Source organism: Mercurialis annua, linkage group LG4 (assembly GCF_937616625.2).
Source record: "Mercurialis annua linkage group LG4, ddMerAnnu1.2, whole genome shotgun sequence".
In the NCBI taxonomy this organism is placed as follows: Eukaryota; Viridiplantae; Streptophyta; class Magnoliopsida; order Malpighiales; family Euphorbiaceae; genus Mercurialis; species Mercurialis annua.
In genome coordinates this window covers 16,003,078-16,023,376 of record NC_065573.1, presented here as the reverse complement: position 1 = coordinate 16,023,376, position 20,299 = coordinate 16,003,078, and the positions used below count along the sequence as shown (strand labels likewise).

Sequence of the window (20,299 nt, the reverse complement as noted above, 5' to 3'; positions counted from 1 at the left end):
CATTCCTCATTTTGATCAAGTTTCTCCAACTCCAGCTAGTATCCAGTGGCTTTATAATGCCCCAAAAGCTTTTTTTCTTGAGCTTGTTTATAATAATCCAGATGGGCAAAGGGATTTATTTAGCTGCTAGAAGGTCCCAGATGTGTCTAAGCACATCAGCTCAGTTCCACAGGCTTAGAACTTGAACCCCTAGACCTCCCTCACTCTTCTGTTTACACATTTCTTCCCAAGCTACTAGATTCCCAAACTTGTATTCAGCTGATCCTTTCCATAAGAAATACTTACAAATTTTCTCCACACCCTTGATAACAGCACTAGGTAGGACAAAAATGGAGCACCAATAAACTTGCATACTGAACAGGATAGCATTGACAAGTTGAAGTCTACCTGCATAAGTCAGGTGTTTGATAATCGTGTGGGAAATTCTTTTAGTCAGTTTCTCAATTAAGCTACTGCAAATATCCTCAGTTAGTCTTTTGCTGATTAGGGGGACTCCCAAATATTTCACAGGAAGCTGGCCTTCAGTAAAATCCAGCACATTGAGAAGCATAGCTTTAACTCCATCATCAACTCAAGAAAAATAAGCATAACTCTTGCTAGCATTAACTTCTAACCCAGACACCTTGTGAAAATGACTAAAGGCTCCTGCAATCCTCTGAACACTACACAGGTTTGCTATAAAAGATGAAGAGGCCATCAGCAAAACACATGTGGTTAATCTTGAGACTCTTGCATCCATAATGATATTCAAAACCATTTTCTTAATAATTATTATTAATTCATATTTACGACTTCATACTTTGTAGTTTTAAGTTTTTCATAATTCTTTATTACTAATTATTTTTTGTTTTGTTTAGTAAAAAATTAAATAATTAGATAATTTATGTAAAATAACCAAAGTTATTTCAAAATTAATTTTGTATATCTACAAAATTCATATTTTCTTTATTTTAAAATAAGTTGCTAGTTTCATCTTATTTATTATATAAATTATATAGCTATCAGTTAACACTAGTTAGTAACATAATCATCAAACCACTAAAGGTGTAAGTAATTTTCTTATTTATGAATAATTTGTATATTAAAAGCCACAAAAAGTGACGAAAAACCTAAACTTTAAGTTTTCGCACAAAAAGTGACATATAAAGATGCACATTGGAGGCTACAAATTTGGCAAAGACAATATCATAAGTATGAAAATAAAATACAAAAAACATTTCTATAAAAATGTAAACCAGAATAAGCAAAACTCCTATTACAATTCAAATACAGCCAAACTACCTTAAAGAAGCAGTTGTACATCAAAGCGTCTTTGTCTGTGTCCTTGTTCTGAAAAATTCTTCTATTTCTAATCTTCCAAATCTCCCAAATAATAATCAACCAGAGAACCTTCCATAAATTTCTATATGGACCTCTCGGAATAATATCATGCCATTGAAACATAAAATCCACAACTGTACAAGAAAAAACCCAACAAACATCCAACTTCTGAAGCACGCCACACCATATACTCCTAGTATAATGAATAAAGATATGTTCTTGCGATTCCAACACTCCACAAATAGAACATGAGGAATTATCATCTGAAATTATTAAACGAATGGCCAAAAAATAAAGAGATGGAACTCTATTATGAAAAACAAGTTAGATAAAAAACTTAACTCTTGGAGGCGCTAACGAGTTCCAAATTTGCTTGAATGGAGTAGCAATATCAGAGCTGTAATGCAAATCTTGTTGAAGATTAACACCTGCAATAGTGAGAGAGGACTGAACGTTGACAGTAACAGGTGGAGAACGCTGAAATGCAGCTGCTGATTGGCTTAAGGTTGTCTGCAACTCAACCGGTCTTGAGGCAGCAGGTGGAAACAAGTCAGAAGCAGCTGACCGAGCATCAGCAGGTCTCCTTTCAAATTCGACATTCACTAGACAAATAAGAGAAATAGCAGCAGTTCTGATTCAGCAGAAGGAAGCAGGTGTGTAATTGCCCGTAGTTGATTTCCAATTTACTTCGTCCTTACGCGCCAAAACATAAACAATAGCATTAAACACGACTTCAAATCTTTAAGTAAAAGAAGCTCGTTAACCCAAAAACGACGTCTCCAATCCCAACTATCACTTTGTACATCTTTAATTCTCTTTTGATTAGAATGATTATAAAGCCGAGGAAAGAGCAAATTTATCGGACTGTTCCCCGGCCAATTGTGATTCCAAAAGGAGATAAAATTCCCCTTGCCTATTCTGTAATTTCAATTTTCAATGAAAATCTTCCAACACTCAACATCACTTCAACGCACTTTTTTGATTCCTCTCCAAATAAAAAAAACTTCTTGGCATTACCATTTAAAAGAGAGTTCTGATCCACAATCGAAGAGCAATTAGAAATAATATTAAACCAACTGGAATTACCATTATTCATCCTTATCTTTCAAACTCATTTAAAAGTCATGCTTTGATTTCTTATTTGGAGACTAAAAATACCCAAGCCACCAATATTAAAGTCTTGACATATTGTCTTTCACGAGACTTTATTAAGCTCACGTGAGTTGACGTCGCCCTTCCATAAATATCTCAGCATATATGACTCTAACTGTGTTCTCACAAGAGTAGGCATACTAAACATGAACATGTAATAAACCGAGATGTTAAAAAGAACCGATTTAACAAGGACTAACTTTTCAGTTGGAGACAACAGAGAATCTTTCCAAAGAGGCAGACAAGATTTAAATCGTTCAACAACATAATTACAGGCACCCGTTGAGAGCTTCCTGTTGGAAAGAGGAAGACCCAAATATTTAATTGGGAACGATTGAAGGTGTAAGTAATTAATTAGGTGAAAATACTATTAGCATTATGAATTTATAATAATTTTAATTTATTATGAATATTTTTAAGTTTATTTTTACCAAAATGTATATCCAACAATTTAGTATTTTGTTTCCAAAATAAAACTTAATCCCATAAATATGTGAGGGAAAAAAATATAGTACTACTAGATTCGGTTTAAATTAGCATGTTCATTTTCTTAAAAAAATATTTATTTATTCTCAATTATAATTGTAATTTATTCTATAAAAAGCATAAAATTTACACGAAATTTTATTTTAATCATGATTTTTAAAATTTCGATATAAAATCATATATTTTCATTTATCACTAATTATATTAATGGTCGATTAAATGCTATGTTGGACATTTAAGAATTTTTTTTAATATTGTTAATCATAAATTTTCATCTATCACTGATTATATTAAGGGTCGATTAAATGCTATATTGGACATTTAAGTAATTTTTTTAATATTGTTTAGCATTAATTGATAAAAATATTAAGTGCTGATTAAATGCTAGAATGAAGAGAGACAAAGCTGAAACATCAGTAAAGACTCTTTCAGTTTGATTTTTTTTTTGGAATCCATCCATGATCGCTTTTGTAATTTTAGATTAATAAAGAAGGGAATTTCTTTCGGTCTGGTTATGTATTTTTAGTTTTATCTAGGATTAGTTTAAACGTCTTTTCTGCTTTTCTTTGTGTTATTTTGACAGTCAATCTAAATTCTGGAATTCCTCTCAAAAAAAAAGAAGCTAAATTCTGGAATCTTTAAAATTAGTCTAAATCTTTAATTTTTGAATTCGGAATTAATCTAAACTCTTTATTTATCTCTTATGATTTTCCGGAGTTAATTTAAACTCTTTTTTTTATATCAATTTTGGAGTTAATCTAAACTCTAATTTTTTGCAAGTTTAATATAAACTTTTTCGAAGTGAATTTTTATTAAGTCTTTAATTTTTTAGACTTTGGCGAGTCTATTTATTTTTGTGTTTTGGATTTTGAATCCTTGTTTAGTTTGTGAATTTCTCTTTTGAGGGTTTCAAACCCTTTGTTTAAGAGTTTCGGTTGTTTAAGAGTTTCAGACCCTTTTATTCTGGATCTACTTTTTTCTTTAGGGGTTTGCAATCTTTTAATTTAATCTATATTTTTGTTAAATTTTTATGTCGAGAGTAAACAATCTTTATTGATGATAAAAATGTGCTTACAAGCAAAGATATATAAAAAACTTTTAACCTAAACCTTACCGGGTAGGTTCACTATACCGACTTGCGATAGTTCTTCTTTTACTCTTTTTCAGTTTTTTCCTTATCTGATTTTGTCTTCTTAGTTTTTTGAAGTTCTTCTACCGATTCGTTATAGCATTTTTTTTTTGGTTTTTTTGTCTCTTCTTATTATAACGATTCTTTTCGGTTGGTATTTTTATGGCGAGTGCCCTTATGTTGGCCACACCGGCTGAATCGTTAAGTAAAGACCTTCCTAACATTGCGTTTTTGTAAGGTCCATCTCCACTTTGTTGAATAAGGTGATGATTTCATTGTTTATTACCTTTTCTAGTCATACAATGACTGTTAGGGCCATTACTCCCAAAGGATTGAGGGGTGGTCCACCAAGTACCGAGAGCGGGATGGGGACTCTTCTAATTTTGGCCACGGTTTCGCCCAACCTCTTGTAGGCAGCATCAGTCACAAAATTCACAATGTTTCCTTCATCTAATTGTATTCTTTACATGTTCCAATTTTTGATGATTATTGGCACCACCAAAGCATCATGAGGTTCTTTGACATTGTCACAGTTACAATGTGAATACATTTATATGGCACTTACATAGCTTAATTATAGGGATTAGATTAGCATAACTCTAGGAATTCCTTTCCTTTTTTAGCATATACTTGTGTATAAATACCAATGATCAATCTAATACAAATCATTGAGAATTTCACTCAACCCTAGTGTTTCGGTTTACATAGTATCAGAGCTACCCTAGTGTCCAGATCCTCTTTTTTTTTTTTTTGCCTTTGTGTGCAAACATCAGTTCTTCAGTTCAGGAACTTAGGGTTCCACTGCTTTTTCTTGTGACCAACCTCTGGCCATCACCTAATCTCACCGCCCCTCTCAGCAGACTCGCAGCCCGCCGACCTGCTGAGTTCTGCTGATCTGGCTGCTTTTTCTTCAGCCACGCGCCTCTGCCCTCCGACCACTCTCTGCCACGCACCAGCGCGTTGGACCACCTTCGGCCACCGGTTCATCTCCGACCTATTTTTTTCCAAATCAGTACCTTATTTCCGGTCTTCCCATCTAATCAGTTTTTCAATTTCTGCAAATTTTGTTGGCACCTGTACTGTGGTGATTCTGTGATTCTGCTGCTGTAATTTTATTTTTGTACATGCTGGAATTATTATTTATTGTGCCTATTTCTGATTATTATGGCTGAAGGAAAGAAAACTGAAACTAGTGGACGTAATAAACATATGCTTAGTGGTATTATGGCAGTATCTCATAGGATTACTGATCATAAATTGATTGGGGCGTCCAATTATGTTGATTGGTCCACCATTGTTACGTTTTATCTTTGGGGTATCAGAAAATCCCGCCATTTGACCGACGAGCCAAAAACGCATGATGAAGATTGGATGGCTAATGATGCTTGTCTTTTACTTGGCATCAAGAACTCTATTGATGCTAAGATTGTTAGCTTGGTTCGTCATTGTGGGTATTGTAAACAAATTATGGATTATTTGAAATCTTTGTATCTTGGAAAGGGTAATGTTTCTCACTTATATGATACATATAAGTCGTTTTATACTACTGATCCCCAAGGACAATCTATTCATGATTACTATATGCAGTTAAAGGACACCTTTGAGCAATTGAATGAATTGCTACCTTTAAGCACATATATCACGGTCCTTCAAGCTCAACGGGAACAAATGTTTGTTCTCCGATTTTTATGTGGACTCAGTTCAGAATATGAAGGAGTCACTTCTCAGATTCTCTCCAGAGCTAACATTTCTGATGGTGAGGAGGCTCTGACTCGTATTTGGCGTAGTAACCTTGTTCTTTTAGCCACTCCTTCTGTTCCTCCTTCTACCGCTCTTTATAGTCGAAGACATACTTTTGACCGCTCTTTTGAGGGTCCAACCCGGGGGAGCACCCGGGACATGCGAAGTCCAAATGATGGCAGTAGATCTGTTGAACAGGACATGCGAAGTCCAAATGATGGCAGCAGATCTCTTGAATGCTTTTATTGTCATGAGCCTGGTCATACCAAACGAACTTGTCCTCTTCTCAAGGTCAAGGAGAAACGGTATCGGTCTGCTCAAGTTGCTACTAATGAATTTACACCCTCTGCTCCATCAACTGCTCAATCCTACACTCTTACTACGGATGAATATGCATGCCAAGTATCAAGAATCATTAGCTTCAGAGCATTCTTCGTCTGTCGCTGCCATTGCTGAGTCAGGTAATTCTAATAAGTGCCTCATTGCTTCGTCTTCAAAATAGGTCATTAATTATGGTGCTACAAATCATATGACAGGTAATTATAAACTATTCACTTCTTATAATAAGACTTTTCCTTCCCACGTTACCGTAGCCAATGGTGCTCAATCTTCGGTTACTATTTCTGGTACTATTAATCCAACTTCATTACTTTCCCTTTCCACTATTGTTAATTTGCTTGGTTTTTCATTTAATTTGATTTTGTGAGTAAACTTACTCGCTCTCTTAATTGCTCTATCTCATTTTTCCCTGATCATTGTTTTTTTAAGGATCTTATGACGAAACAAGTTATTGGTAGTGGACGGGAATCTGGTGGTCTCTACGTTTTGGAAACAACCGTTAGAAGACCTGTTGCTTGCTCTACTGTATCCACCCCTTTTGACGAGCATTGTCGGTTGGGATATCCTTCTTTACCTCTGCTGAAAAAAAATATGTCCTCAGTTTCAAAAGTTGTCTAGCTTAGATTGTAAGTCATGTCAATTTGCTAAACACCATCGTTTGACTTATGTTCCTCGAGTCAATAAAAGGTCTAATTTTCCGTTTGAATTAGTTCATTTTGATGTTTGGGGTCCTTATTCTGTTGTGTCTAAACCAGGTTACAGATATTTTGTGACTTTTGTGGATGATTATTCTCGAACTACTAGGTTATATTTAATGAAACAACGTTAACGTTCGGAATTGTTTACTCATTTTACTGTTTTTGTGCTGAGGTTAAAACCCAATTTAATGTTTCAGTTCATACTTCACGAAGTCACAATGCAAAAGAATACTTGTCTGGTCCTTTTCAAATTTTTATGTCTCAGAATAGCATTCTTCATCAAACTTCTTGTGTCGATACACCTTCACAAAACGGTTTAGCTGAGCGTAAGAATCGTCATCTTCTTGAAACTGCTAGAGTTCTTTTATTTCAAACACAGGTTCCAAAATATTTTTGGATAGATGCTGTTTCTACAACATGTTTTTTTATCAATCGCATGCGTTCTGCGGTGTTGAATGGTGAGACTCATTACAATATTCTTTTTCTCTGTTTGAAAAGGCTCCCTCACATCTTCTCCAAGAAGATTAATTCTCATTAAATCTGTCTTGCAGAGCTTCCTGTTTATTACATGTCTCTATATTTAGAATGTCGGGTTCTATTGAAAATAAACTTGAGAGTTACACGAAACGATTCACATGGATAGGAGATACTACTTCCAGAGCTCTTTGTAAAGTATCGTGGGCTACTATTTGTGTTGATTCTAAAGAAGGTGGCTTAGGCATTTACAAGCTCAGCATTCGTAATCATAGTTTACTTTACAAGTGGGTTTGGAAATTGCGATTTCACAACATGAACTCCTTATGGTCGAGGATTATGCTCGCATGTTCTAATGTGCATAATTGGGATTCTCTTACCTGCAATGATGCTACTTACTTATCTTTTATTTAGAAGGGTATACGGAATAGCTGCTGCATTGATACTTCACTGTGGTCCTTGTTCTTTTTTAATATTAGATTCAAGGTAAACAACGGCTTTTCAGTCTCCTTTTGGTCTGATTGTTGGCATGACAATTGTATTATGACGGAATTTTTCATACGACTTTTTAATCTTTCAAGACAAAAAGAGGCATGTATTTCAGACGTAATCTATTGGACTTGGAGATGGCGTCGTAGGTTGTGTTTGAATGAAAAAGGGAGTTTGATAACATGCTTTCTTACCAGTACCACGACCTCCACCATTTCTTCCTCCTCGATTTCCATTACCACGGCCTCTCTGGCCAGTAAAAGTACTTCCAGTCTGACCATATCCTGATGTTGCCTGATATGCAGTTCTATGCTGGTTATAGGAAGCTTGTACAACCGTAGTCATCGAACCTTGGGACATCTGCCTCAGATAATCTCTAGTAAAGTGACCTTGTTGGCCACAATTGAAACACACTCCCGAAACCATACGACATACTCCATAATGCTTCTTGTTGCAAGTCTGGCAAAGGGGTGTTCCAACTCCTACACCACCTTTTGTCCTAGCTCCAACTCTTGTTCCGGAAGTTCCAGTTCGATTACCAAATCTACCTCTCTTACGTTCTCGATTACGCTGGGATCTAGAGAAGTTTCCAACATAAGACTGCACTAGGGCACTCTATGTCATCTGCACACTCTCACTCCTAATCGGCACTTGACCAGAAGGATCTGGAAGTCTTCCACACTGAATCAGGGTAGTCTCGATCTGTCGAGCACTATCAATCAACCGAACCAGTTCCATGTTCACACTTGACATTAAACTTACGAAGTCGGGTCCTAAGCCCTTCATAAACCTTGTGTTCACTCTAACCGGATCCACCATCAAGTCTAGTGCAAATCTTCTCAATTTTGTTAAATTTGTAAGATAATCTTGCACCAATCTATCTCTTTTATTCAAATTCAGCAATCCATCACGATGCAGCTCCGTCACTAAATACGGAAGATATTATTCTTTGAAGCGATTGACAAACTAAGCCCAGGTCATCTGCACATAGTCGGCTGAATCTCACGTTGAAACCAATCCTTCGCTGGATCTTTTAGTGACATCTAAATCAGAATGATAGACTGCCTCTCATCAGCTTGAAGGCGTCTAGCGTTACGCTCCACTTTTTCCAGAAAATCCAATGCATCTCTAGTACCGTGGAACTCAGTTGGCTTAAGGCACATGTAAGGCAAAACGATATCTCTATCCACATTAACGACCAAACGCTGTTACTGCTGTAGCAACTGCTCCCGTTGCATATTCTGGTTCTCTGCTTGAGCTGTCGCCATAGTCGCAATTCCAGTCAGAAACTGGTCCATATTAAATCCGGCAGGATTCGCTGGTTGAGGGATCCCTAGTGCCAGCACTGGTTCTTGCACATTGACAGCTTGACCTCTGCCTCTGCCTCTTCCTCGGCCTCTACCTTAAAATTTTATGGATTATTACAAAAAGAAGTGCAAGTTGGGAGTTTTTTTTATGAAATTAAGCCTTAGAAAATTATAAAATAACTAATAAAGTTTACACTATGCTAATGAGCTTTATCTCAAGTAGCATATGTGCTAGACAATGCACTCTTAAGGTTTTGGAATTGAATCTCCTCAAAAGTGTCAAAATCCCCTTCTCCGGGTACAATAAATGATAAAAAATGGTTTACATTAGTTTAGGATGATAGCAGTTATTATTTTTATTACCATAATTTATAACTAGCATATTATCCGCGCAATGCAGCGGAATATATTATAATCTATATAATTATTATAAATTTAATATAATTTTTATTATTTTATTTAAGTTTATCCTTTTATTTTTTTGATAAAAATAGTTCGATAGAATTTTCAAAAGTAATTACGAATTTAATTATTGAAAAAGAAAATAATTTTTTTTAAATATAATTATCAATTTCATCAATAATATCCACCATAATTAATTGCTTTTACTTCCAAAGTTTGTGTATATAGAAAATAAAATAAATAAATTGATCATTTAATCAGTAACTTGTGAAAAAGAACATGGTGAAGATGTAATAGACCTAATTGTGGGTATATTAAGAAGCATAGTTATTATAGTTATAACATTGTAGTTTTTATATTGCAATCCTAATTATTATTAAGTGAGACTTTATAAAAAAAACACAAAAATATTAAATGTTGATTGAAATCGAAGAACGTTCTATGAGAGTATTTACATGATTGGTTATCTTGTCTTTGTCCGATTTATAATATGAATTTTAAGATCTTTCATATTTATAGAGAAAGAAATCGGATCGCCGACTTACTTGCGAAATGCGGAGCTGCAGCTGCAACTTATATTTGATGGTCTTTTGTGCCAATTGTTTTTGCTTTTGTAATTATAAGCTGCATCTTATATTTGCTAGTTGTTTTGGTTAGTTTTTTAATTTTTTTAATTTTATCTTTAATATATTTTTTAATTTTTAGAAGCGTGATGCAAACGCTAAAAGGGTGTCAACCTAGTTGAGATGCTCATGTGTGTGTTTTGATTCCTAAAATTCATGTTTTTACTCAAAAAAAAAATGTTTACTGAAAAGTATAAGAATGCATTAAAAATTGTAAAGTGAATAATTTAATATTATTTTTATGATTAAAAAAATCAACAAACAAATTTTTCAAATATTACATTTAGTGAATTGATATTTATAAGTATTTCACTTAATAATATTTTAAAAAAATTTCCACGAACAAAAATAATGTAAGAACAAAATTTAAAAAATAGAAAAGTAGATCTATTGTTTTAAGACATATGTATATGGCAAATGCTGCTATTATTTTGACAAGGAATGGGTATTATTTTATTACATTATTAAATATCAAGAATAATATAATTTAAATATTTACAATTTTACATGTTTAATAAATATTATTAATTATCTATATAAATGACATAGTTGAAAGAATATATAAAAGAATTTGTCTGTTTAACAATACTATTTTAATCACTTAAAACTAAAAGATAATATAATAAAAATTGCATTACAAAAAAGGATAGTTGTCACTATATATCCTCATCTTTAGCGTTATCTTCGATTTAAGCACAATTTTAAAAAACATTTCATTTCGTGCTCCAAGTATTTCAAACTCTTCGTATTATTGTCCGATTTGCGTTTTATGCGTTATTTTCTGTAAAAGGTCGTATGAATGACCAAAACGATATCGTATAAAATACTTAGACTATATATGCCATAAAATAAAAAAAATTAGATATATGGTGCCACGTTTTTTAGATTGTGCCCACGTTTTTTAGATTGTGCTGAAATAAAAAAAAACCCGAAACATATACATATAAACATATAAACGCGAAACATATAAAAAACGTGAAACAATTGCTCATCAATATGGAACAGGACTTGAAAAACCAGAAATCCTGATTTCTTCTCCTGGTCTCAAGGTTTTGTGATTCTTCTATGACAACGCCTTTTAACTTCATTTCTTGGAACTGCAGGGGTGGATTATTAAATCAACGAAAACAGCGTTTTATCCGGAGTATGGTCAGTAAATACAATCTTTCGTTTTTTGGATTGGTGGAAACTAAGAAAGATTTAATTGATGTCTTTCTAGTTCGAAAACTTTGGCCGAACTTAGACTTTGACTTCGCTTGGGTTCCGTCGGAGGGCGCTTCAGGTGGACTTCTTGTCATTTGGAATACAGTTTTACTTCAGAATATTGCAACGGTTTCTGGCTATCGATGGATTTGTTTGGACTTTAAGTTTAATTCCTTATCTATTCGTCATATACTCATTTACGCGAGTAATCTTGCCTCTGAAAGATCGGCTTTATGGAATGAACTATTGCCTCTTACGTCATTCTCAGGTCTGGTTTTGATTAGTGGAGACTTTAATGAAGTCTTGTCTCCTGCCGAGCGACTGAACTGTTCGGATTTCTCTCCCTCTATGCTAGCCCTGCGTGATTTCTTAAATGATTCCGAATTAGTTGATCTTCCTCTTCATGGTCGCTGTTATACATGGCAAAATTCTTTTTCGAAATCAAGAATTGATAGGTGTTTCTCTTCTTTGTCGGCTACAACAGTTTGGAATAACAGTTCTCTATCCTCTTTGCCTCGTGGTTTATCCGATCATGTTCCACTTTTATTCTAATCAAGTTCTAAATTTGATTGGGGGCCCAAGCCGTTTCGTTCAATTGATATCTGGTGGGATCACTCCGATTTCAGTAATTTTATTGGCAGCTCTTGGGAGAATATTAATGCAGCTGAATATTCTTTGCCTTTAGTTGGCAAACTAAAACAGCTTAGAGAAAGGATTAAGAAGTGGAATAAAGAAGTGTTTGGGGACCAAAATACTAAGCAAGTTGAGCTTTCATCGGAAGCAGCGAACTTAGACATCATTGCCGAATCTAGGGAGCTGCTGAAAGAGGAAAAAATTCGCTTAGCTGTTATCAAATCCGATCTATGGCAGGTAGAGAAGAGATTAGAAAGCTTGTGGTTACAGAAATCAAGACTTAACTGGTCTTTAAAGGGTGATAGGAACTCGAAGTTTTTTCACACAACGGCTTCAATGCATTATCGTAACAATCAGATTACAGCTGTTAGTGTTGATGATGCTATTTTTATTGATCCAGACGATATTAGATTGCGGATAAGGGCTTTCTATTCTGCATTATACTCTAAGTCCCATGAGGTTGTTGTTGATATTACAGGTCTTGAGTTTAATTCACTATCTTTGGAGCAAGTAGCAGGCTTAATTCGCCCATTCCAAGAAGATGAAATTTACTCTGCGCTGAACTCCTGTAATGAAACTAAGGCTCCTGATCCCGACGACTTTAACTACTATTTTTATAGGCGAGCTTGGAGATTCTTCAAAAAGGAATTATTAGAGTTTTTTTAACTCGTTTCATAGCTCAAACATTCTGCCTCCTGGTTTGAACTCATCTTTCATGGTTTTAATTCCAAAAGTTCCAGGGTCTTCGAACATTGGGGATTATCGCCCTATCAACTTAGTTAATGGGATTTATAAGCTGCTATCAAAATGCCTCTCTATCAGATTAGTTCCTCTTCTTCCCTCTGTAATTTCGGATCATCAACATGCGTTCATTAAAGGGAGAAGTATTATGGACTGCTCCATGATTGCTAATGAATTAATTCATTTTGCAAAGAAAAGGAAAGATAAGCTTCTTGTCCTAAAGCTTGATTTTCATAAAGCTTTCGACTCTCTAGACTGGAATTATTTGATGAGTGTTATGAGGTCTATGTCTTTTCCGGACAAGTGGTTAGCTTGGATGTCCAATTGCTTATCTTCGGCATCCACTTCCGTTCTTGTGAATGGGAGTCCAATTGAGCCGTTCATGCTTAAAAGAGGAGTGCGTCAAGGAGATCCAATCTCACCTTACCTATTTGTTTTAGCGGCGGAAGGTTTAAAGAGTATTTTGCAAAAGGCTAAAGAGATGGGTCTTATTGATGGGTTTGCCTTTTCTAATGTCCATGATTCTATTTCGGTTCTTCAGTTTGCGGATGATACGGTCTTATTTCTTCCTTATGATTTACAACAACTTCGCAATCTGACTCGTATTCTCCGTTGCTTTGAATTAATTTCAGGTCTGAAAATCAATTTTCATAAAAGCTCTTTGCTTGGGATTAACATCTCTGACTCAGATTTGTGTTTAGCTTCGAGTTTACTTGGCTGCCATATTGAGAACTTCCCTATCAAGTACCTGGGATTGCCTTTAGCTGTTCGAAAGATTCCTGTTTCAACTTGGGAGCATGTTATTCAGCGCTTTAAATCAAAGTTGTCTCTTTGGAAGGGCAACTTGCTTTCTCCGGCGGGTCGGTTAGTGTTACTGAAGTCTGTTCTTTATAGCCTTCCAATTTATTTTATGTCTATGCATGGAATGCCGAGTAGTGTTCAACATCAGTTAGAAGTTTATATGCGTAAATTTCTTTGGAGAGGGGATACCTCAACTTCTAGAGTTCTTTGTAGAATTTCTTGGAAAACTATTTGCAAAGACTTTGATAATGGCGGCTTGGGGATTTGTAGTTTGAAAATTCGAAATCAAAGTTTGCTTTTTAAATGGTTGTGGAAGTTACGTACGGCGGATCGAAACTCGCTATGGTTCAATGTTGTTTCTTCGTGTTCTTCGGTAACATGTTGGGATAATCTATTACTTGGGGATACTAAGCATCTTTCATTTATATGGAAGGGTATAAGAAGATTTTGTTGTCTGGATCCGACAGTTTGGAGTCTTTTTATTTTGAATGTGAGTTTCAATATTGGTAACGGAGATTTAACTTCCTTTTGGCATGATAATTGGTCTGGAAATGGCACGGCAGCGACCCTCTTTCCTCGCCTATACCATATTTCAAACTGTAAACAAGCAAGAGTAAGTTCTGTTCTTGATTCTGGTTGGAGGTGGCGTCGCCGCTTACGAATGGGAGAGAAAGAGCAGTTTAGAGAGCTTCAGAGGAGGTTTGATCAGGTCTGTAATATTCATAGTCTGCAAAGAAATTCAGAACAAGATGAGTTAGTTTGGCAGCTAAACGATAAAGGATTTTCAGCAGCGAGTATGGCGAAGTTGTTGAGTTCGAATTCTGGGATTGAACACGCACCAACTATGACAGGGAATAGAATGGCGACAGCTATGGTAACTGAAGAGATGACTTTGGGTGTTGTTAATTCAGCAACAACAATAGATGATGGTTTAGAAAAATACCCAACGACTGTTTTTAATTGTTCAGCAGCAGAGTTCACGCAGAAAAGAATTATAGCAGCTGCTATTTTCAGAAAAAATTGGGTTAGTGAAGCTCCTCCGAGAGTTAAATTCTTTATGTGGACGACATTGTATTATTGGACTCCGACCCTTTCGTTTCTCGCTTCTCGGAAAATTGTGTTGGATAACAACTCTAGGTGTGGAATTTGTGGTGTATAAGAGACTCAAAATCATATTTTCTTGCATTGCATTTTTGCAAGAAAAATTTGTGATGAGTTTTTTCAAAAGTTGGGTATTTGTTGGGTAATGCCATCTTCTTTTGAGGACTTCTTTTTGCAGTGGTCAGCAATTGTTACTAATAAAGGAATTTCGAAGCTCTAGACGGCGATTTGGATGATCTTTGTGTGGGAAATTTGGAAGTGCCGCAATAATCGAGTATTTCAGCATAAGGAATCGAACACAGGGGATGTGCTTTTCAAAAGTCTTAATACTGCTGTTTTTCATTATAAATGTAACCATCCTTCTTTTGTTTACTCCGGTTTAGATGTGTATAGAAACCCGGATTCTATCTTTTTGTAATTCGTTTCGCTCTTTACTTTCAGAGTCGTAGCCTTAAGTGGCGTAAGTTTTGAGTTGTTTTGAGTTGCCACTTCTTGTGGCTTTTAATAAATTCTAAATCCATCAAAAAAAATATAAATATATAGAATCAATAATGCAAAAAAATGATGAATTATGAATTTTTATGGATATTATGAAGACAACTATATATATAAAAAGAAAGTCATCTCACAAATAAATAAAATAAACAAATAATAGTAGTTAAAGTAAATTCATTGTAATTTTAAAAAATAATCGTAGGATACTAATATTAAAGAGAAAAATAAAAAAGAAATATCAATCCAATATATTATTTTATTTTGATTTCATTTTTATTTTTTGAAACAAAATTATTCAGACATTTTGACCACAACACCTCAATTTTTTTTGGATTTATTAGGCGACTGTAGTTTAGCATGTCTAAAGGTAAAAGTGTGATTATCTTTATTGACTCCCGCCAACTGTCGTTTGTTTATTTTATACACTTCCATCATTGCGTTTTCATCCATGAGTCGTTTACGTGTTTTACACGTGACTTTTAGTGTGATTTATTAAATTATTTAATAAAATTTAAAATAATAGTTAATTTGAAATAATTTATCTTATTAAATACTTTAAATGACTGTTTTAATTATTTAAAAAAATTAATAGGTACTCCAATTTTATAATTATAGAGAACTTAATTTACTAATAAATATAAAATAAAAATTAAAATAGTAGTTCATTAAAATAGTTTATTTTATTTAAAATTCTATACGATTAAAAAATAATTAAAATAATAATCATTAAATAGTCAAATTAGTCCATTTTAATTAGTACTCTTAACAATTATCACAATATAATAGATTATTATAATTAGTACTCAAACTTATCTTATCATATTAGTTTATTGGAAAGCAATTTTTGCACTCCAACATCTTATATTCGCACTCCACTATTTTAATAATTGACAATATTATCCTTATTCACCATTAGGAATATTCGTGCTATCATCAATTAAACTGCAATTTTTCTCATGGCTTCAATTTCTATATGTAACACTTATTATCTGAAATATTTCTTAATAGAAATGATTTATATTATTTTTTATTTGACGTATTGTGATCCGTAATTATTATAAATGTCTCATTTTGTTTTTGTTTTTCAAAAGAAAAAAAAAGAAACATATATTGTGAGAGATAAAAAATAATTTTATTAATAAATATAGATCATTAATGTAGATATTTATTTGCTCACTAATATATATACAACATAAACTGTTTCTTTTATATTTTCATAAATATTACTATTATTATATCATTTAATATCACATAATATATCTAATTATTTTAAAATTAAAATTGAAATCTAAATTTTAAAATTAATGGATTATTATAAATCAATTTTAGCTATTAAAAGTAGAATAAGAACTATTTAAATCAGTACCTCAACAAATTTAAAATTAATGGACCTCATAATATTTTACTAAAAATAAATTTAAATAAAGTGATGAATTTTGTATGATAAACAATTTTAAACTTAGACATTTTTTAAATTTTAAATTAAATTATATCAAAAAAGAACTAAATTACAAGGTATTGGTATAGTAGTTTTTTTTATATCTTTCAATAAAATAGTAAACATGTAATACAAATGTTTTTGTGAGAATAAATATAAAAAAGTGATTGTATATGAGGAGATAAAGCAAAATAAAAAGGATACAGATGTTACAGGGATACATTAGTCTTTTGTCAACAATTTGGAGTGCAGTTATAAAAGGTTGGAGTGCGAAAATCGGTTCCCTAATTTATTTTAGTTAGTACTCTTAGTTTAATGATTATCTTAATAGTTTTTAATTAATAATTAAATTTTATAAATGAAAAGAACATTAACGTAAATGTGCCTGTTCCCACCCCTATCCGTACTTTTATATATAGTATAGATATGTCGTTTTCTTTTAGCTTTAATGTGTAGTATAATTCTTGATCTCATACAAAACAATACTGAAAAAAAGTTAGCAGGCTGCCTGGCATAGCAATAGAAACCATACATTACATTGTTAAAATGATGATGATGATAATAGTAATAATAATAATAATGAAAACAATCAAATAAAACACTCATTATGATCAAAGTGCATAGTGCCAATCCAAATCCTGACAGTGACAACATTATTGTAACCTTGTGCTTTTATTTATGAAGAACAATGATCCCCATGGATGAATTAGTGAAGACTATATAAAACCTCTGATTTGATACTCTCTTTATGAACCTACATTCCCCTTCCGAGTCGGTTTTTCGTCTTTTTAACTACAACATGCATACGCGGCCATGGATTGCAATGCTAATAATCTGCATCACATTGATGCAAAATCGCGCAGTAGTAGGATTCTCTTCCAAAGAAGACGATAAACTCGCAAGTTTGCCAGGGCAACGACAAGTGAGTTTTCATCAATATGCCGGATATATTACAGTAGACGAAACGCAACAGAGAGCTCTTTTTTATTATTTTGTTGAGGCGGAAGTTGATCCTGCTTCGAAGCCTCTTGTTCTCTGGTTAAATGGAGGTATTACATTGACTTAAATCCAATCCATAGATACTTTTATTAGTTATTATCTTTCATATCTGACTAAATATTGTATTGCAGGACCTGGTTGTTCTTCTTTAGGGGGGGGAGCGTTCACAGAACACGGCCCCTTCAGGCCGGTTGATGGAGACAACTTGATCTTAAATGAATATAGTTGGAATAAAGGTGCTAGCTGCCTTGTTCATCAATATTTTTTATTTTTTGTGAAAAATGTGAAACAATTAATGGCTAAAATGTTTTTGATTTGGTCGTACAGAAGCAAACATGCTATATTTGGAAGCACCAGCAGGAGTTGGTTTCTCTTATTCTGCCAACAAAACTTTCTATGATTATGTTAATGACACTATGACAGGTGAACAAAGATTACTTCCCAGTTCAAAATAATTTTATGGTTGAAATGCTTCATATTGATGATCAATTCTTGTTTTGTACAGCACAAGACAATCTCGAATTTCTGAAGCAATGGTTTGTCAAATTTCCTGAGTATACAAACAGAGAGTTCTATATCTCTGGTGAGAGCTACGCAGGTAACTTTTAGCTAGACATCCATGCAATTCATCAGAAACTATTTGGATTACACATATATATCCATCGTCTTTTACAAGAATAAGATACTAACATTATGAAAAATTCCGAGAAATCAAAAGATCGGAAGCCAACCTTAACTAACACTGTTTTTCTGTAGAATGGAAAAACTGTGGGGAGTCGGTATAAAACTGGTAAGTTCATATTATTAATGATGAGCATTAAGTTATAAGTTAATTTTGTTGCAGGTCATTATGTCCCGCAACTTGCAAGTCTCGTGGTTGAATCAGGATTGAAATTCAGTTTGAAAGCCATATTGGTAATTAAGAACACATTTGATGCAAAATTCTGATGATATCCAATTCTGAGAACTGATAAATTGAAAATGTTGGTTTTTGAAGATAGGAAACCCTCTCCTGGAATTCGATACAGATTTGAACTCGCAAGGGGACTACTACTGGTCACATGGATTGATCTCAGATTCTACTTATCAACTTGTCAACTCAGTTTGTAACACTTCACAGCTCATGAGAGGCTACATTATTGGCTCCCTATCACCCGCCTGTCAAGCTGTAAATCGTCTTCTTTTGTCAGAATATCCCGACGCAATTGATCCCTATGACGTCACTGCTGATGTCTGTCCATCAAATTTGCAATCACTCTTGTTTAACTCACAAAACCATCCCCTGACATCCAAGTTTCAGCTTTCATCACTCTATAATATTGCTCAAACAGATTCTAATCAACCTGTAATTACTTACCTCTCCCACAAATTATCTTTAATTAACTTTTCAGCAAACTTATTGCATTTGCATCTCTTTATTTTACAGGAAGCTTCAGAGAAAGTAGATCTTTGCCTACCAAACAAAGTTGCTCAATATTTAAACAAAAAAGATGTGCAAGCTGCTCTTCATGCCAAGCTTCTAGGCATCTCCAATTGGATTGCGTGCAACCGGTAATTACTGATTTACTCTCAAAATTTTTATTTATACAGACAGTGGCGGCCACAGAAATTGCTTATAAGCTGGGTAAGGTTGTACTAAAAGTTTGTAAAACGGACAAAATTGAAAAAATAAAAATGAAGGTGGAGAATGGTTTAAATTTTAAGACGTAAAAACTATACTATTAAATTCTATATTCATATTTTCAACGATTCAAAATAATAAGATGAGCAACTGCCACAATAAGCTCTTCCTAAATCCGCTCCTACATCTATTTGAACTATGAGATTGAAAACCTGCAGAGTATTGAAATATGACATGGAAAACCTGGAGATACCGACTATAGACGTTGTAGGTTCGTTGGTTAGCTCAGGGATCCGAGTTCTAGTATACAGGTATGTAGTCCATAAATGTGAAAATTAAAGAGCAAATAAAACAAGTTTATAATAACATATATTTAAAATGTAATGCACAGTGGAGATCAGGATACGGTGATTCCATTTATTGGTTCAAGAACTTTGGTAGCTGATTTAGCAAAGAAGCTGAAAATAAACTCGAGTACAACGTATAAGGGTTGGTTAGAGAAGAAAATGAGAGTTAGGCAGATTGTGAAACTGATAATTGTTGTGTTATTCAACTTAAAAATGTTTACAGAAATCTGAGTTTTAAATAGGAAAAACTATAGGCTACTCAGCATAAAGCTGTTACATTCGAAACTAATCCTATCTAATATATTTTGACTAATCAAATCTTTATTTTGAATGGAGCTGTTGTAACCAAATAATCCTCAATCAGATACGTTTCTCATGCAGGTGCTAACATATCTCCTTGGATAAGCATTTGATGTTTAAACATGTCAGTCTTGGATTTACTTTGTAACTGAATATCTTCATCTGATAATACACCTGTATGTGTGATCTTATCACTTTGAATGAGAGGATTTATCTCCTTATCACTCCATAATTCACATGACTCCTTATCTCTCCCTTTATCCTCACATAACCGTCTATTGCAGATGTTAGAAGTGCTGCTAATACCCTCCCTCTAACTATTAGCAGCACTTCTAACATCTGCAATAGACGGTTAAGAGAAATTAGAATCTTTATAAATGACAAGAAAAAATTTACAAAATCTGATTATCAGACTCAGTGGCTAAACCAATGAATTTATAGACAGAAAAATAACTGCATCA

General features: G+C 33.8%; 2 protein-coding genes across 3 annotated transcripts; both read left to right on the top strand.

Moving 5' to 3' along the window:
• The first annotated feature begins 5,251 nt into the window (after window positions 1-5,251).
• LOC126678346 (uncharacterized) lies at window positions 5,252-7,507 on the top strand. Its single transcript, XM_050373250.1, has 6 exons — window positions 5,252-6,229; window positions 6,330-6,494; window positions 6,596-6,691; window positions 6,768-6,921; window positions 7,062-7,322; window positions 7,416-7,507. The coding sequence occupies exons 1-6, from the start codon at window positions 5,252-5,254 to the stop codon at window positions 7,505-7,507; spliced, it is 1,746 nt and encodes a 581-aa protein (XP_050229207.1).
• A 9,766-nt stretch (window positions 7,508-17,273) lies between these two features.
• Window positions 17,274-19,832, top strand: LOC126677387 (serine carboxypeptidase-like 45). Of its 2 annotated transcripts, XM_050371964.2 has the most exons (9): window positions 17,274-17,620; window positions 17,702-17,806; window positions 17,898-17,993; window positions 18,076-18,168; window positions 18,415-18,485; window positions 18,568-18,915; window positions 18,997-19,121; window positions 19,410-19,502; window positions 19,583-19,832. In XM_050371964.2, the coding sequence occupies exons 1-9, from the start codon at window positions 17,320-17,322 to the stop codon at window positions 19,767-19,769; spliced, it is 1,419 nt and encodes a 472-aa protein (XP_050227921.1). In that variant the 5' UTR covers window positions 17,274-17,319; the 3' UTR covers window positions 19,770-19,832. The 2 variants fall into 2 exon arrangements, with proteins under 2 accessions (XP_050227921.1, XP_050227919.1); XM_050371962.2 differs by having other exon boundaries at window positions 18,568-19,121.
• The last annotated feature ends 467 nt before the right edge of the window (window positions 19,833-20,299 follow it).

Excerpts from the sequence above, each read along its gene's own strand:
- LOC126678346 (XM_050373250.1), top strand. The coding sequence starts at position 5,252 with ATGGCTGAAGGAAAGAAAACTGAAACTAGTGGACGTAATAAACATATG. Across the intron at positions 6,495-6,595 it reads TACTTTCCCTTTCCACTATT|GATCTTATGACGAAACAAGT; the intron begins GTTAATTTGCTT and ends TGTTTTTTTAAG. Across the intron at positions 6,922-7,061 it reads TTCTGTTGTGTCTAAACCAG|TTCATACTTCACGAAGTCAC; the intron begins GTTACAGATATT and ends TTAATGTTTCAG.
- LOC126677387 (XM_050371962.2), top strand. The coding sequence starts at position 17,320 with ATGAACCTACATTCCCCTTCCGAGTCGGTTTTTCGTCTTTTTAACTAC. Across the intron at positions 17,807-17,897 it reads TGAATATAGTTGGAATAAAG|AAGCAAACATGCTATATTTG; the intron begins GTGCTAGCTGCC and ends TTGGTCGTACAG. Across the intron at positions 19,122-19,409 it reads AATTGGATTGCGTGCAACCG|AGTATTGAAATATGACATGG; the intron begins GTAATTACTGAT and ends GAAAACCTGCAG.